General features: G+C 41.7%; 1 protein-coding gene across 1 annotated transcript in view; it reads right to left on the reverse strand.

The window, feature by feature from the left end:
• Positions 1–5876: 5876 nt before the first annotated feature.
• RMND1 (required for meiotic nuclear division 1 homolog) overlaps positions 5877–13976 on the reverse strand; it is a 33249-nt gene continuing 25149 nt past the window's right edge. The window contains exons 9-11 of the mRNA XM_056853659.1: positions 10682–10802; positions 6447–6563; positions 5877–5948 (exon numbers count right to left, since the gene is read on the reverse strand). Coding sequence (XP_056709637.1) covers positions 5916–5948; positions 6447–6563; positions 10682–10802 — 271 coding nt within the window. The 3' untranslated portion in view covers positions 5877–5915. The remainder of the gene's footprint in view (positions 5949–6446; positions 6564–10681; positions 10803–13976) is intronic.

The raw sequence follows: 13976 nt of genomic DNA on the forward strand, positions 1-13976 counted from the left end.
TGGAATTCCCAAAATTCTCAGGATTCCCCCAATCTCGTGTACAAGTAGTTGCAGTACTAGATTCAGTTATTTTAATTCACCTACTAATGATCAGTTCATCCAGAACACTGCAGTATTTTCATGTAGATATTTTAGGCTGCTGAACTTTGGAAAAAATGCAGAATCTCTCACACACACCCAAGCATGTGTGCAAGTTTATAGTGTTCAAAATGCAGTTGTTTGGTAGGTAGGAGAGGGTACGTGAAAACTCCCAAGTCTTCATTTCCAAACCGCTGTAGTCTAAAACAATTTTAATAGTTCAATATGAGAACATGAGATGGTATTTGTATGTATTACAACAGAATGGCATATATGTGTATTTCAGGACATTATTTTCATACTTTTGTATTTGGTAGGTGGGTAAAATTGCTTTCAGTTATCCAAGACTGAATAGTAGTGATGATAGGGGCTGCTGTCTTCAAATAAGTCAGCTCTCTGGCTTTTCTAACATACTGATAGGCAGCAGCTCTGCAAGTTTCCAGCAACAGGTAGAATACTAGGGATCAATGCTTGCACTCTGCTGTAGAGGCAGAGCTCCTCCCCTGTCTCTAGGGAGTCTGCGTCACAAATGCAATCCTAGGCAGAGCTACTCTAGCACAAGCCCACTGATTTCAATGGGCATAGTCAAGTACTTTGCATAAAATTGCATTGTAAAACAGGGTGGATTTAATTTAAATCACTAGTCAGTAGAACTCGTTTTAAATCATGGTTTTCTACACTTTTATGGCTTGCTGCCATTATAGGTTTTTTTCTCCTAGGGAGAGATTAATATGATAAACCTCAGGCTATACACACAAAGATTCGAAGACTTGTGAAGATTTCTGCTCAAAAGGTTTCACTATCATTTTTACTGCTTGCCCCTCCCTCCTGGTGCAGATCTATCCACTCCAATCAATCTTGTTTTGAGAACTGCAAAACCAAACATCTGTGATAATATCTTCTAGATAGAAAAATTGCCCAAAATAGTCTTACAGAATACCTCTGGAAGATCTTGACATCATGAATGGATTAATAGAATTCATTTACCAAGAATTGTAAACATTGCATGAATATACAGCCTTCATAATTAAATAGAAAATGATTTTTAAATATATTTTTCTTCAAAAAAGCTTTTTATTTAAAAAATCCAATTTAAATAAAAATACCATTTTAATTATTTATTTTGTTTTTTTTTAAATCCACCCTGCTGTAAAACTCTTTAAAGGATGCTTCAGTTTGCAAATCACATGCACTCTCAACTCAGCACTCAAAAAGTTTAGTTTTTTGAACATTTAAAAAGATCATTCTTTTACAAGGTGTTTTAACAGCTATGTTCTCTCCCAACCCCTCTGCACCGGTTTGCTCATAGCACCAAAGCATTTGGGTTGCAAATAGTTTATCAACTTACAAAACTGGGTGACTCTCACAAAAGGGCAACCTTCCAAGCCAGGAACTATTTCCCCCACTAATTAACCTAGTGAACTGTCTCAATGTAAAGAAAATGAAATTGACAAAGGTTTCTTTACCTGCAAGAAATAAAAGGAAAGGACAGGAAAGGTTCCTGGCCTGTGAAGAGAGATTGCTACCAATGCTGCTGGCGCAGAAGAAGCACGTGCAACTTAATTTAGTTGTTTCTCAAAGTCAAATTATGACAGCGTTGGGCATAGTAATCGTGTGCCCCCCCCCCCACCAGGATGAAGCTCCCTGCTTGGAATCCTGTATCTCTAATTTATCAGACAAGGGAAAATGAGCATCAGGATCACTCCCTCATTTTGGACAGAATTGAAAGAGAACTTTAAACCAAGCATACCTACAATGGAAATATGCCAGGAAAACCCCAGACACCTGTTGTTAGAGGCCAATCTTGGATGCCCGGTAATGACTTTACCTTCACCCAGCCAATACCTGTGAATGATGCACTCCCAGAATAGTAAACTAAATCAATTGCACCCAGAATGAAAGCAAGCATTCTATCTTGCCCATCAAGGCAGGACATTAAAACATCTATCTACCACTGACCAAGCTGACTGTCTTCTCATTTTAATTCAGTCAACTTCCCCACCGGCCCTTTGTAGTGCTACCAAACACTGGATTTCCCCCCTCCAAAATTTAAATCCCAACAGAAAAACCATTAAAAGGGCTCTTTTGTCCAGTAATTTGGATTCAGCCACCCTTGGGACTTGGACATCAATTTGGAACTAGGACTCTATTTCCCAAGGGCTGTCTCCCTCCGCCTAACGATCCTCAAAGAATCCTAGACAATGGACCCACTCCCCATCGGTTAGGCAATGTATATTTTATACTCTTCCCTTTATTTCCTATTTAGGCAGCAACCCCTCCTTCCCCCACAGTGTACCTTTTTAGACTAGATTGTGTACTAGCTTCCTCTGGATATATGTGATATTCTGCTTAGTTCTGAATTGGCTGTATCTCTCTGCTTGTCTCTATGCTGTCCCTTTTATTCTAAATAAAAGTATATTAAAGTTTATTGGCTCCTTTCATTTCTGAAACTATGGTACCAAGTTTGACTCATGTATACACAGGCTTAAAAGGTACCAAAAGAAACAGACTGTTTTAGATGTGCTCAAGAAAGGTCCCCAGCTTGCTGGGGGTAAAGGGAAGATGACTGGGGAAGGCACTGGCAAACCACCCCGTAAACAAAGTCTGCCTAGGAAACGTCGGGATGTGACGTCACCCCATGGGTCAGGAATGACCCGGTGCTTGCACAGGGGACCTTTACCTTTAAGAAAGGTTCTAGGAGCCCCGTGGCGCAGAGTGGTAAGCTGCAGTATTGCAGTCCAAAACTCTGCTCACGACCTGAATTCGATCTTGACGGAAGTTGGTTACAGGTAGCTGACTCAAGGTTGACTCAGCCTTCCATCCTTCCCAGGTCCGTAAAATGAGTACCCAGCTTGCTGGGGGTAAAGGGAAGATGACTGGGGAAGGCACTGGCAAACCACCCAGTAAACACAGTCTGCCTAGAAAATGTCGAGATGTGACATCACCCCATGGGTCAAGAATGACCCGGTGCTTGCACAGGGTACCTTTACCTTTTTAGAAAGGTTCTGTCTGTGCATAGGGAGCAATTTTTGTAGCAAGCATTTGTGAACAGTAGCTACCCAGCTGGTAAGTATGCTAGCTGCTGCCACTGTGCAACACTATTTTGAGTTGTGAGCAAATCTTCATGGCAAACTAGAGAGGCTTGATAAAATTCTGACATTTCAAACAAGTCTAAATGTCACTCAGTGTGATGTTGGTTACCTGGTTCATGTAGTATAATTTCATGAATAAGTATGCAGAAAAATTACATATTTTTGAAGGTCAACATGCTGGGTTGGATCTCACAGGGTAAGAAATACAGTTATCTTCCCCAAGCACCTAACCACAGGAAATATTTTTCTTTAGGGCCAAGGGACTCATGTGGACTAGCAACCACACACCTACTAGCTGATGTAGTGGGGAGGGCGAAGGGGATGAAATTGCTTCTTCTTTAAGCAGAGTTCCACTTATGCAAGAAACCAAAAAGCCAATCCCATTCCCTTCCCCCTCCACACTGGAGCCACCTGACCCATGTGGCTACTAGTTAATGCATGTCTCTTGACAGGGAGTGTGAAGTTCTCCAAGAATTACAATGGATCTCCAGACTACAGAAATCAGTTTCCCTAGAGAAATGGCAGCTTCAGAGGGCAAACTATGATATACCATTGATTCTAGGTGAAACCCCTCCCCAGATTCTCCCAGACACTTGCACCTATATCTGGAATTTACCAGGCTGGAGTTAGCAACCTTGAGAATAAAGTTTCTTGGGATTGGAGAAAGCTAGGTCAATGGGGGTGGGGAGAAAAGAGGCAGAGAAGATATTGGGTCATCAGCATGTCTCCATTTGCAGTTTGTGGGATCCCACCCACTATTAGCATGTATTAATACTACATCACCTACAACTGTTTAAATTAACCCCTGAAAAGAATGACAACAGGAGCAGATGAACACTGTAAAACAGCTTTCCTTTGGCAGATTACTTGCTCTCTCAATAATGCTTATGTACATTCACTATGCAACGTAGCACCATTATATACATCTCTTGGCCCTCCTCCACTTCATTGGCTGCTCTTGGAAAGGCTACACACACTGTGATGAAATTTAACGTGGTAAGTATACCTAAACATTACGGCAGGGAGAACTTGCCAGAGGAATAGTTATTAGCAAGCATAGTGTGTTCTTCACATCTGAATTCAGGTCTCAAGTATTCTTTATAAAATGAGCTACACAGCAGAAACAGCACTATTTGAGCTAATGTCAAGGATTTTTTTTTAACCTGGGAGAAAAGAATTGCGAGTATAATGCCATTAATACACATCTGTGACGTAGCCACATCTAAAAGAATTCAGCAATTTTGATCATTCCATCCCCAAAAGAATACAGCATTGAAAAACTTGAAATAATGAAGGACCAAGAGCAGTTTCCTACGGGTGTGTGTGTATAAGATGACTAATATACATGGAAAAGCTGAAAAATATGAGTGGCTGGGAGATAACAGAACTTGGGAGTACTCAATTATGTTGATTGGCAGTGTTCAGGGGTGTCAAGAGTGTATTATTTGGAAAAGCAGCTCAAGGTCAATCTGAACTAGCCAAACAAAAAAATTGCCATAGCTGAGAGCTAGTGTGGTATAGTGGTTAAGAGAGACAGACACTGATTCTCTACGTGAAGCCTGCTGGGTGACCTTGGGCCAGTCACAGTTAAATAAAAACTTTATCAGCTTCACCTACCTCACAAGGTTTTTGTTCGGAGAGGAAGGGATTATGATTGTAAGCTGCTTTGAGACTCCGTAAGGTAGAGAAAAAGCAGGGTATAAAAAACAACTCTTATCATCTTATATAGTAGAAAGAAATTAGTCCACAGGATAAGCTTTCTCCCCCGCCTCCCAATCTGAAAACAGCAGTTTATACAAATGGGGAGGTGTTGGCACTACCATTCCCAGAACTCTCTTCTTTCTCCTAAAGTTTCTTGGTGCATCTCTTGCATGCCTCTGTATGATTGGAGAAGATAGGGCGCTACCTCACAATTCGCAAAAGTTTCCTATATTGTCGGTTGAATAATTTGTTTTAACTAGTAACCAGTGTGTGCACTTAGCAATTCAGTACAGGTTTTGGTTCAAGGCAGCCAAGAAAGTTCATGTTCAGTTCTGTTTCAGCCACTGCCACAGGCGCCCCCCCCCCCCACACACACACTTCTTTAATTTAGTTTTGGGATTTGGCTCAGTTTTTCTGACCCCAAGCTGTGGCCATATTCTGCTCTAAGCAGAATAAAGAACTAATGTTTCACCTGAACTGTTGCCACTTCAACCTACAGGAATGGGACACATCTCTGAAAGCTCCCTACTGCACGTCAGACAAGCATATCAAGAAGGGCTCCGCATATCTTTCTCCCTGACATGCTATTTGTCTATAGGCAATCTACATGCACATTTGCAGTTTATGAAAGCATCACTTGATGCTGCTGAATGTGCATGGCATGTACGCATAAGTGTACCTTTGAAACAAGGTATGATCTTCCAAAACCAAAGATTGCAGTTGTGCAGGCCATTCAATAACACAATTTTGTCTAGCACAATAGATAAAACAAGTCAGTTTAGATACACCATTAGTAAAGCTAGCCTTATAATCTTCTCCTTTCTAAAGAACTTAAAACATCTCAAGTAAGGATCACCTTACTCTACACCATAATTTTCAAGTAACATAGGAAGTGATTTAACCTTAACCCAATTGCATCAGTCTTTATGTAGGCAACAAAGTGTCCATACATTGTTCAGAAGAAAGAAGCACAGAAGCAGCAGTTGCTAGGATGGTCTCCATAACTTGACAAGCACAGTTCTCAGTTGCTCTTTATTACAGTTATTAGAAAAGAACTCTGCCAAGCTCAAACATGACCTGCAAAATAAATAGAACATTAATAAACATATTTTTGAAATCACAAGTTCTTTACTAATAATGAAAGCTGGGTGACCTTGGGCCTGGGTAACATTGCACCAAACTCTTCTGGAGATTTCCTCTCATTCCTACTCTTATACCCTGTTCCCATGCCTACTAGGACTCTTTCATTTGTGCATTGGGTATGAGGAACTGGAGGGAGTAGCAGCTGCATATATCTCCCAGCATACAAACATCTTTGCAGTTTGTCAGAGAAGTTACACTACTGGACACCACTGAAGAAGAGGTCATAAGTGCCAAGATGAATATTCATTTCCAACTTAAGTCTTCTTCATGCTGTTCAAAATTGATACAAGAAAAAACAATTGTGTAGAAAATAATATAGAACCCATGGAATTAGTCACATGCAGCTTCCCAGCCTTTAAAAGAAGCAACAAGTGACTGATTTCACAGACTGCACATTAATGACACTACTAAAGAATATTGCTACAGACTAACCTCTATGGTTATGAGTATCACGATCATCCACTCCAAGCGCAAGGCATGTTTTTCACTCAAGTGACTTCGCATCAAGTCTGTCAGCTCTGTGCAGTGTTGAAGCTTTTCATTCACCACCTTCAGTAGTAAGGATACAAAAGCATTAGTATTCAAAAGTCTTGACTAAATAATTTTGTTAAATACCACCTGAATGGCCCAGAAGAGATCTCATGAATACTCTAGAGCATGATAAATATATCAATTCATAAATGATTGCATCAGAGCACCTAATCGTACATTGGTTTATATCCCTCTTCTATGAGAACAGCAGCATTTCTATTCAAGTAGAATGTGTCCATGTGTAACTTTTTAGTTATCCCTACACGCTGCACTCCACTCTGTTACTAAGGTGGTTGGGAGGCTCCAATAGCTGCTGGGGTGGTGGGGAGAGGAGCAGAAGGCTACAACAAGAAGGGGGCAAGCTCTGTGGTCCTCAGACAGGGGCCCAATTAGAAGAAGATTTGGTTTTATACCCTGCTTTTTCCTCCACCTTTAAGGAGTCTCAAAGCGGCTTACAATTGCCTTCCCCTCCCCACAACAGACACATTGTGAGGTAGGTGAGGCTGAGAGAGTTCAGAGAGAACTGTGACTAGCCCAATGTCACCCAGCAGGCTTCATGCAGAGGAGTGGGGAATCAAAACCTGGTTCTCCAGATTACAGTCCTCCGCTCTTAACCACTACGCTGGCTTTCTGGGGCAGGGAATTTCAAATTTTGGTACCATGGAAAAAGTCTACTTTCCCACATGCCAATGGAACTTATTTCTCTCAAGGCAGATGTCTAAAGAAGGGCAGCACCAGCCAACCTTAAGCTCAGGTCAGGTTTATACAGGTGAAGGCAATCTCTCAGATATCTTGGTTCAATGCTGTTTTTGTCTTTAAAGGTGAACACCAGCCATTTGAATTGGAAAACAAACTGGAAATCAGTACATGTGGCGCAAAATAGGGCTTAACAATACAAGAACACGCATTTTACAAAGCCAGAATAATACCAAGGGATACACTGCTACAAGATAAGGCCAAAGGGAAAAACAGCAGAACACCACTGGTTGGTCACATACAGCTCTCAGCTCAAACTGGTACAATGTATCATTGTATGACCTACAATCTATGCTTGACAATGATACTCCTCTCTCACAGGCATTGGGAAGCAAACCTTTTGTTGACCACAGACAGCCTCCTAATCACCCACAATACTGCACTTCCTAACGTGAACATGGACTCTGGGACCAGGGCCTGCAGCAAACCAAGATGCCAACTCTGTCCCCATATTCACACTGACAACACAATCACCGGAGCGAACCACACCATCTCAGGTTCATTCATCTTCCAGTGTTATGTATGCCATCAAGGGTCACCAATGCCCTTCTGTTCTCTACATCAGACAATCAGGGGAGTCACTATGCAAAAGAATAGTCATAAATCTGACATGAAAAACCACAACACTCAAAAAACAGTGGGAGAACATTTTAATCTTCCAGGACATTCCATTGCTGACCTAAGAGTGGAAGTCCTCAAGCAGAGAAACTCTGCTGAACTTGAGTTCGTTCACAAATTCAAACAATGGACCCCTCCCCCCCGGATGGACTAGGGACATAGGATTCTTATCTCAATGTGTGTGTGTATAAAGTGCGGTCAAGTCACAGCCAACTTATGGCGACTCCACAGGGTTTTCAAGGCAAGAGACGTTCGGAGGTGGTTTACCATTGTCTGTTCTGCGTCATGCCTCAGTATTCCTTGGAGATCTCCCATCCAGATACTTGCCAGGGTCAAGGCTGAGAGTGTGTGACTGGGCCCAAGGCCCCCCACCAAGTTTCCATGCCAGAGTGGGGATTCAAATCGGGGTTTCCCAGATCCTAGTCAGACAGCTTAACCACTATACCACACCTGCTCACTACCGATGCTAATTTTCTGCCCCTAAGCATTTCTCCCCTGCTCTAATCAAGATTATTACTTTCTGCATTGTACCTTTGCATTCTGACTCCTTTCTCTGCAACACTCCTCCCACCTTCTGACTTTAATCTAGCCCATTTTACCCACAGGAGCCAAAGTTGACAAGCTGACCTAAACAAGGGAAAAAGCTTTCCTGACTAATTTGGCTACCTGTTTTTCAAGCAACAGTGCAGGATGCAAGAACAGACGTGCTCTTTCAAAGAGAATGCAGGCTTCTCCAGAACAGGTTGTAAACCTATACCTGATGCAGTTTTACCTCCAACCAACAGTACTTCTTGACAGGATTAAGTTGGTTTGTTCACTCATATCCAGCCCTTCACTATCTCTAGACACTAGCTGAGCGTTCATACTGTCTCCCTAGATTGAGACAGAATTATGTCTATCAGCATATTTGAGACACTGTACTTTATATATCCAAATTACCTCTCCCCGTGGCTTTCCTGTAGATGTTAGAAAGCTACAAGAGACAAGGTAAATCCTCAAGGCACCCTAAATCAAAGAAGGGTATGGTGTTCTCCCAGGATTACCCTCTGGATCCCATGTGGCAGTTAAGTCCAGAGCCACAACACAATACCCACCAGGCCTTCCTAGCTCATCAGTCCAGAAAAATCCTAGGGTCAATATTCTGACTAGCACAGACAGAAGCAACATTGTTACCTTTTGCTATTTCAGTAACAGTTTGCCATATGATTGGTAATTGCATCCTGCAAGTTTATAGGCTTGCTACCTATAAAATGGTGGTTATATTGGCCAAATACTGTGAGTGATAGCCAATGTGATTTTACTGATAAACATTCTGTGAAGCCTATTCATAGATAGCAGCTTACCTTTTCTATTGTTCTCAAATGACTGATGCAAAGACAGAGGACTCTATGGGGGTTACTGTACTTGTATTCCCAGCGATGTATTAAGTGCGGTAACCCCCTATGTTTTACCCTCCCTCCATTATAACCGTAAGTGCATTCATAAATGGACTTTTTTGTAGCTGTTAAATGTGTTTTAATTGTTTAACTTACAAAAATTGTAACTTTAGACTACCTTGAAAACAAAGAAAAATCTCTCTTGACTATCACAGACATCTTATGATAAGTTTAAAATCTAATTTTGTTGTTTCTTAACAGTTAACCTGTTAACTGCCAAAAAAAAGTCAGTGTGTGATAGATCAAATCAAGCCTGAACTGACCCTAGAAGCTAAAATGACTAAACTGAGGCTATCGTATTTTGGTCACATTATGAGAAGACAAGAGTCACTGGAAAAGATGATCATGCTAGGAAAAGTTGAGGACAGCAGGAAAAGAGGAAGACCCAATAAGAGATGGATTCACTCAATAAAGGAAGCCACAGCCCTCAATTTGCAAGATCTGTGTAAGGCTGTTAAGGACAGGACATTTTGGAGGACACTGATTCATAGGGTCGCCATGTGTCGGAAGCTACTTGACAGCACTTAACACACACAACCTGTGTTTATGTAATCAACATGTCTCTTCCGCCAACAACATCCACAAATCTTCCCAACTTGCTGCCCAGGCAAATAACTTCCACACAGAACACAGATTTCTCTCACAGTCTACAGCACCTCACTCAAGTTCCTTCCTCCACACACACACTGCTCAGCACTCACCCGCACACAAAAGCTTCTCTGAACAAACTAAACACTGCCACCTAGGGTACAGCTACCATCCAATCATAACAAACTTTACTCACTCATCCAACCCCACCCCCCCATTCTTGCTCTACTGGCCAACATTTTAGATCACAGCAACATTCATTTAAAATGCCACATTAAAACACAGAAATAAAACACACATAGTATTTACATGGCAAAACGCCACTATTGGGAACATCAATGCTTACTAGCCCGCTTTCCTTGTTTGCGTTTATATGTTTGTTTTAAATATGTTATACATATTTGTATTTTAAAAACTGCTCTAATGTTTGAAATGTTCACCACCTTTGGGTCTCTGTGTTGGGTGGAATGGCGGTATAGAAATGTTTTAAATAAAGAAATAAACTCCAAGGAGCAATTCCCTGATGTGGGAAGGCCTCTTCTTTCATCTTGGCTCAAAGCAGAGAGGGGCTTGCAAACCAAAGACAAGGTAACAGACTTATGAACTGGACTGCAAGCATAAACATAAACAAGAAAATAGACAACACTTCGAGTAAGACTTCCCTCAGCAGAAACGTGTGTGAACAAATATGAAAATTACAAAACTAGTTTATCAAAATGAAAAAAATAGGATACATACCTTTACTCTGCGATTGATACTGAGAAATTGACATGTTTTATCATAAAGCTGTTCAAGGTGTTCTCTATCCCAATAGAAATCTGGAGTGATAAGCAGATCTGAACTCAGATTTATATGGTGCCTAAGGAAGGGTAGGTAGATGTTAGAACCCTAATCATGGGTCCTTGTGCTTCTATTTCCGATCTAAGTGATAACATTAATGAGTTCTATCCAGTCTAAGCACTCATTAAGAAAATGTGGTATATTACATTCCCTTTCCAACAGTTCAAAAAGTTTTAAACCTAATTAGAGGTTAATAGTCAACATAACTATGAGAGGCTTGTTAAACGCTTTTTGCGGAACTATAATATATGTCCATTAAAGGTCCAGTTAGAGGCCAGTTCTTAAAACAAGTTTATTACATCTAATGACTCAATGATTTATTGCTCATCAACAAAAAGCCTTTCCCTAATTTTACTGGCAAATGTTGAGCTCTCTTTTATATATCTTTTACAAATTATATAGGTCCATCATTAAGTGCAATGCTAGGAACATCAAGGAAAGTTATGTGAGATTCTGGGGAAAAAGAGAACAAGTCATTAACTGTATTTCTACACAGAAAGTTATGATAACTAGTAACTTTGCTGGTATCAAAGTTAGGGTTTGGAAAAATAGGGTGGGGAAGAGGGACAAGATTTGACAAGTTAGATTCTTCAGGATTAGAAACAAACAAAAACAAAAAAGAAATTGGGTGCTTTTGGCAGAGACTAGAGATGTGAAGTCTTGTGTCCTGGCTCTGTCAGAGCCCCCACCCCCATTTTTTCATTTTAAAATTTGGAGAACCCTAAAGAACTATGAAATATTTGGGTCGATCCCACCACTCTATTGAGCAGTTTTTTATTAAAATGCTTATATCCCATCTTTCCTTTTGTTTGATGTTTGAAGCCTTCCTCCAAATTAAATGACTATTCCAATGAAGAAAGGCTACTAGGAGAAAGGTTGCATTGACCCTTTCTTTATTTCAGAGTGAGTGAAATGCCTTTTGATACCAAGGTTTTACTCACTCAAAAGGTGCAGCATGAAAACGTTCATGGAAGACGGCCTCCAGCATTAGATAATGATAATTCCTATGCATGCAGCATATTTTCAAGACTATCTTTATTGTTTTAATGTGAGTAATTTTGGCAACAATTAATATGTTACCATGTGTTTGAGGACAACACTCTACTAATGAGTTCAATGTTTTCAACATTATAAAATTTAATTTGATAACCATATATGTTGCAGTCGTATTGTGACTGCATGAGTATGTTTCTGTCCAAATAGTGCTTTTTGTTTACTACCAAATTTGTTTTTTTTAATTTCAACTTGTTTTTTCTTACCATTCAGTTGGCCAAAATTAAGATACATGTGCTAGGCAGCAAAGGGTCTAATTTTCAGGTGTCTCTCAAGTATGGGTTATTTTACTTTGGTTTTTATATTTATAAATACCATAAATATATCAAACAGTACAATTTTATATGCTAAGTTATACATTATGCATTTTGTCTTGTAAGCAGAGTACAATAAGCTTAGGTTTGATAGGAAAGGAAGCATTGCATATATTTTAATTTTTCCCAGAATCACCATTTCTCGCTCTGAGAGAGAAAGGTATCTATGATTGGGTGTTTCGGCTTCGCTTGCTTCGGGAGGCAGGACTTTAAAAACTTTCACTCCCACTTCCTGTCTCCTGGGAAACGCCCCCTTCTTCTCCAGTTCTTTCCTGCCTCGCTAATCGGGAGAGCGTGTTTTTTCAGCTCTCTGCTTCAGCTATAGGAAAGGTCACTTTGTTCTTCCTTTTTTCCTTAACTATTTTCATGCCTTATCTTAAGTCTTACCTTTCTGTCAACCAATCTTCCTCACTGTGCTCTTTCTCTCTATCTGAGGCTAGAAGGAGTGGCTAGTAGAGGGCTTCCCGCCAAAACAAAATGGCAGAGGATCGTACCTACCAATATATTGTCCAGGGCGATCTCGATCCCTCTCTGTTAAAGCCAGCCCCAGATGGGGAGCAGCCCTCCTGCAGTCAAACGGCAGGCTCAAAGGGCAAAAATAAAAAAGACGCGTCCAAGAAAAAGGTCAGGTTGGTGCACGGCAGAGCGGCAAAACGCCTCCTCACCGCCGCCCGTGGCCACAAAGCCCCGAAGGTGCAGAAAATGAGCGCATGCCCACCACAGCTCCTAAGCGCTCAGGGACACACAGCGGCTCCGGCTGCTCCGATCCCAGGCTATGCCCTAGAGCACACAACGGCTGTTGCCATTCCGACTCTTGAGCAGTGGCACGGAGCACACAGGGGGGGCTGCTGCTCCAACTCCAAGAGACGCCACCTTTTCACCACCCTTTCCAGGGCCAGCCCTAGAAGCCACCAGTGGTTATGTATTAACGCCGCCGGTCCCAATGGGGGCGGGGCGTGTGTGGATATTTTAAGGGCAGAGCTTACGGCACTCATTAGGGACTCCTTCGCAGAAGGTTTAAGAATGGTCCGTATGCCCTCCCCGATCTCCTCCCATCGCGGTTTCCCCATCTAGGCGCAGGCAAAGTGCAGACTTGCGAGCCAAGAGTAAGGGGGGTAATAGATGACTTACGAAAGCCGCCCTAAAGGCTCAGCCTGCCTATCTAGGCAGCAGGAGCCCGATACCTCCCCCTTTTCCACGGATGATGAGGAAAGGGATAGAGAAGATGGTGAGTTCTCCTACAGTGGAGAGGAGACAGTTATAGAAAATAAACAAAACAGGATTTTTAATGCGGAGGACTTTCCTTCACTGTTAACCAAGACGCTGGCAGCCCTTGATTTATCAGGATTCCAAAAAACCCTCTTCTAAAAAGCAGAGAGGGTCTAAGGAATTCTTTCATATGAACAATGCTCCTTCCAATTTTATTCCTGTCCCAGATTATTTCAATGGGTTAATCAAAGCTGAATGGGCTAAGCCTCTGGGGGAAAACGTTTTCCTCAGATGACAAAAAAGTTCTATAACTTGGCCACTGCTTCAGCCGACTTGTTAAGCATTCCCCCAGTAGAATCCCCGGTTTCTGCCCTGCATTCAACAGACCTGGCTTCCGAGGAAGGCCAGGTTATGATCACAGACCCAGTAGATCGCAAGGCGGATTTAGCCTGCAAAATATCACATGAGGCCTCGGCTCTAGCCGCTAGTGTGTCCATCACTTCAGCCCTAGTTTCTAGGGCAACAATCGTGTGGGTTACGGCACCTTATACCTGAAGACAATAGAAATGCCCTAGAGGGCGTATCAAGAATCCTCAAAGCGGTGTCCTTTCTGGCTG

The sequence above is a fragment of the Euleptes europaea genome, chromosome 7 (genome assembly GCF_029931775.1).
Source record: "Euleptes europaea isolate rEulEur1 chromosome 7, rEulEur1.hap1, whole genome shotgun sequence".
Taxonomy (NCBI): Eukaryota; Metazoa; Chordata; class Lepidosauria; order Squamata; family Sphaerodactylidae; genus Euleptes; species Euleptes europaea.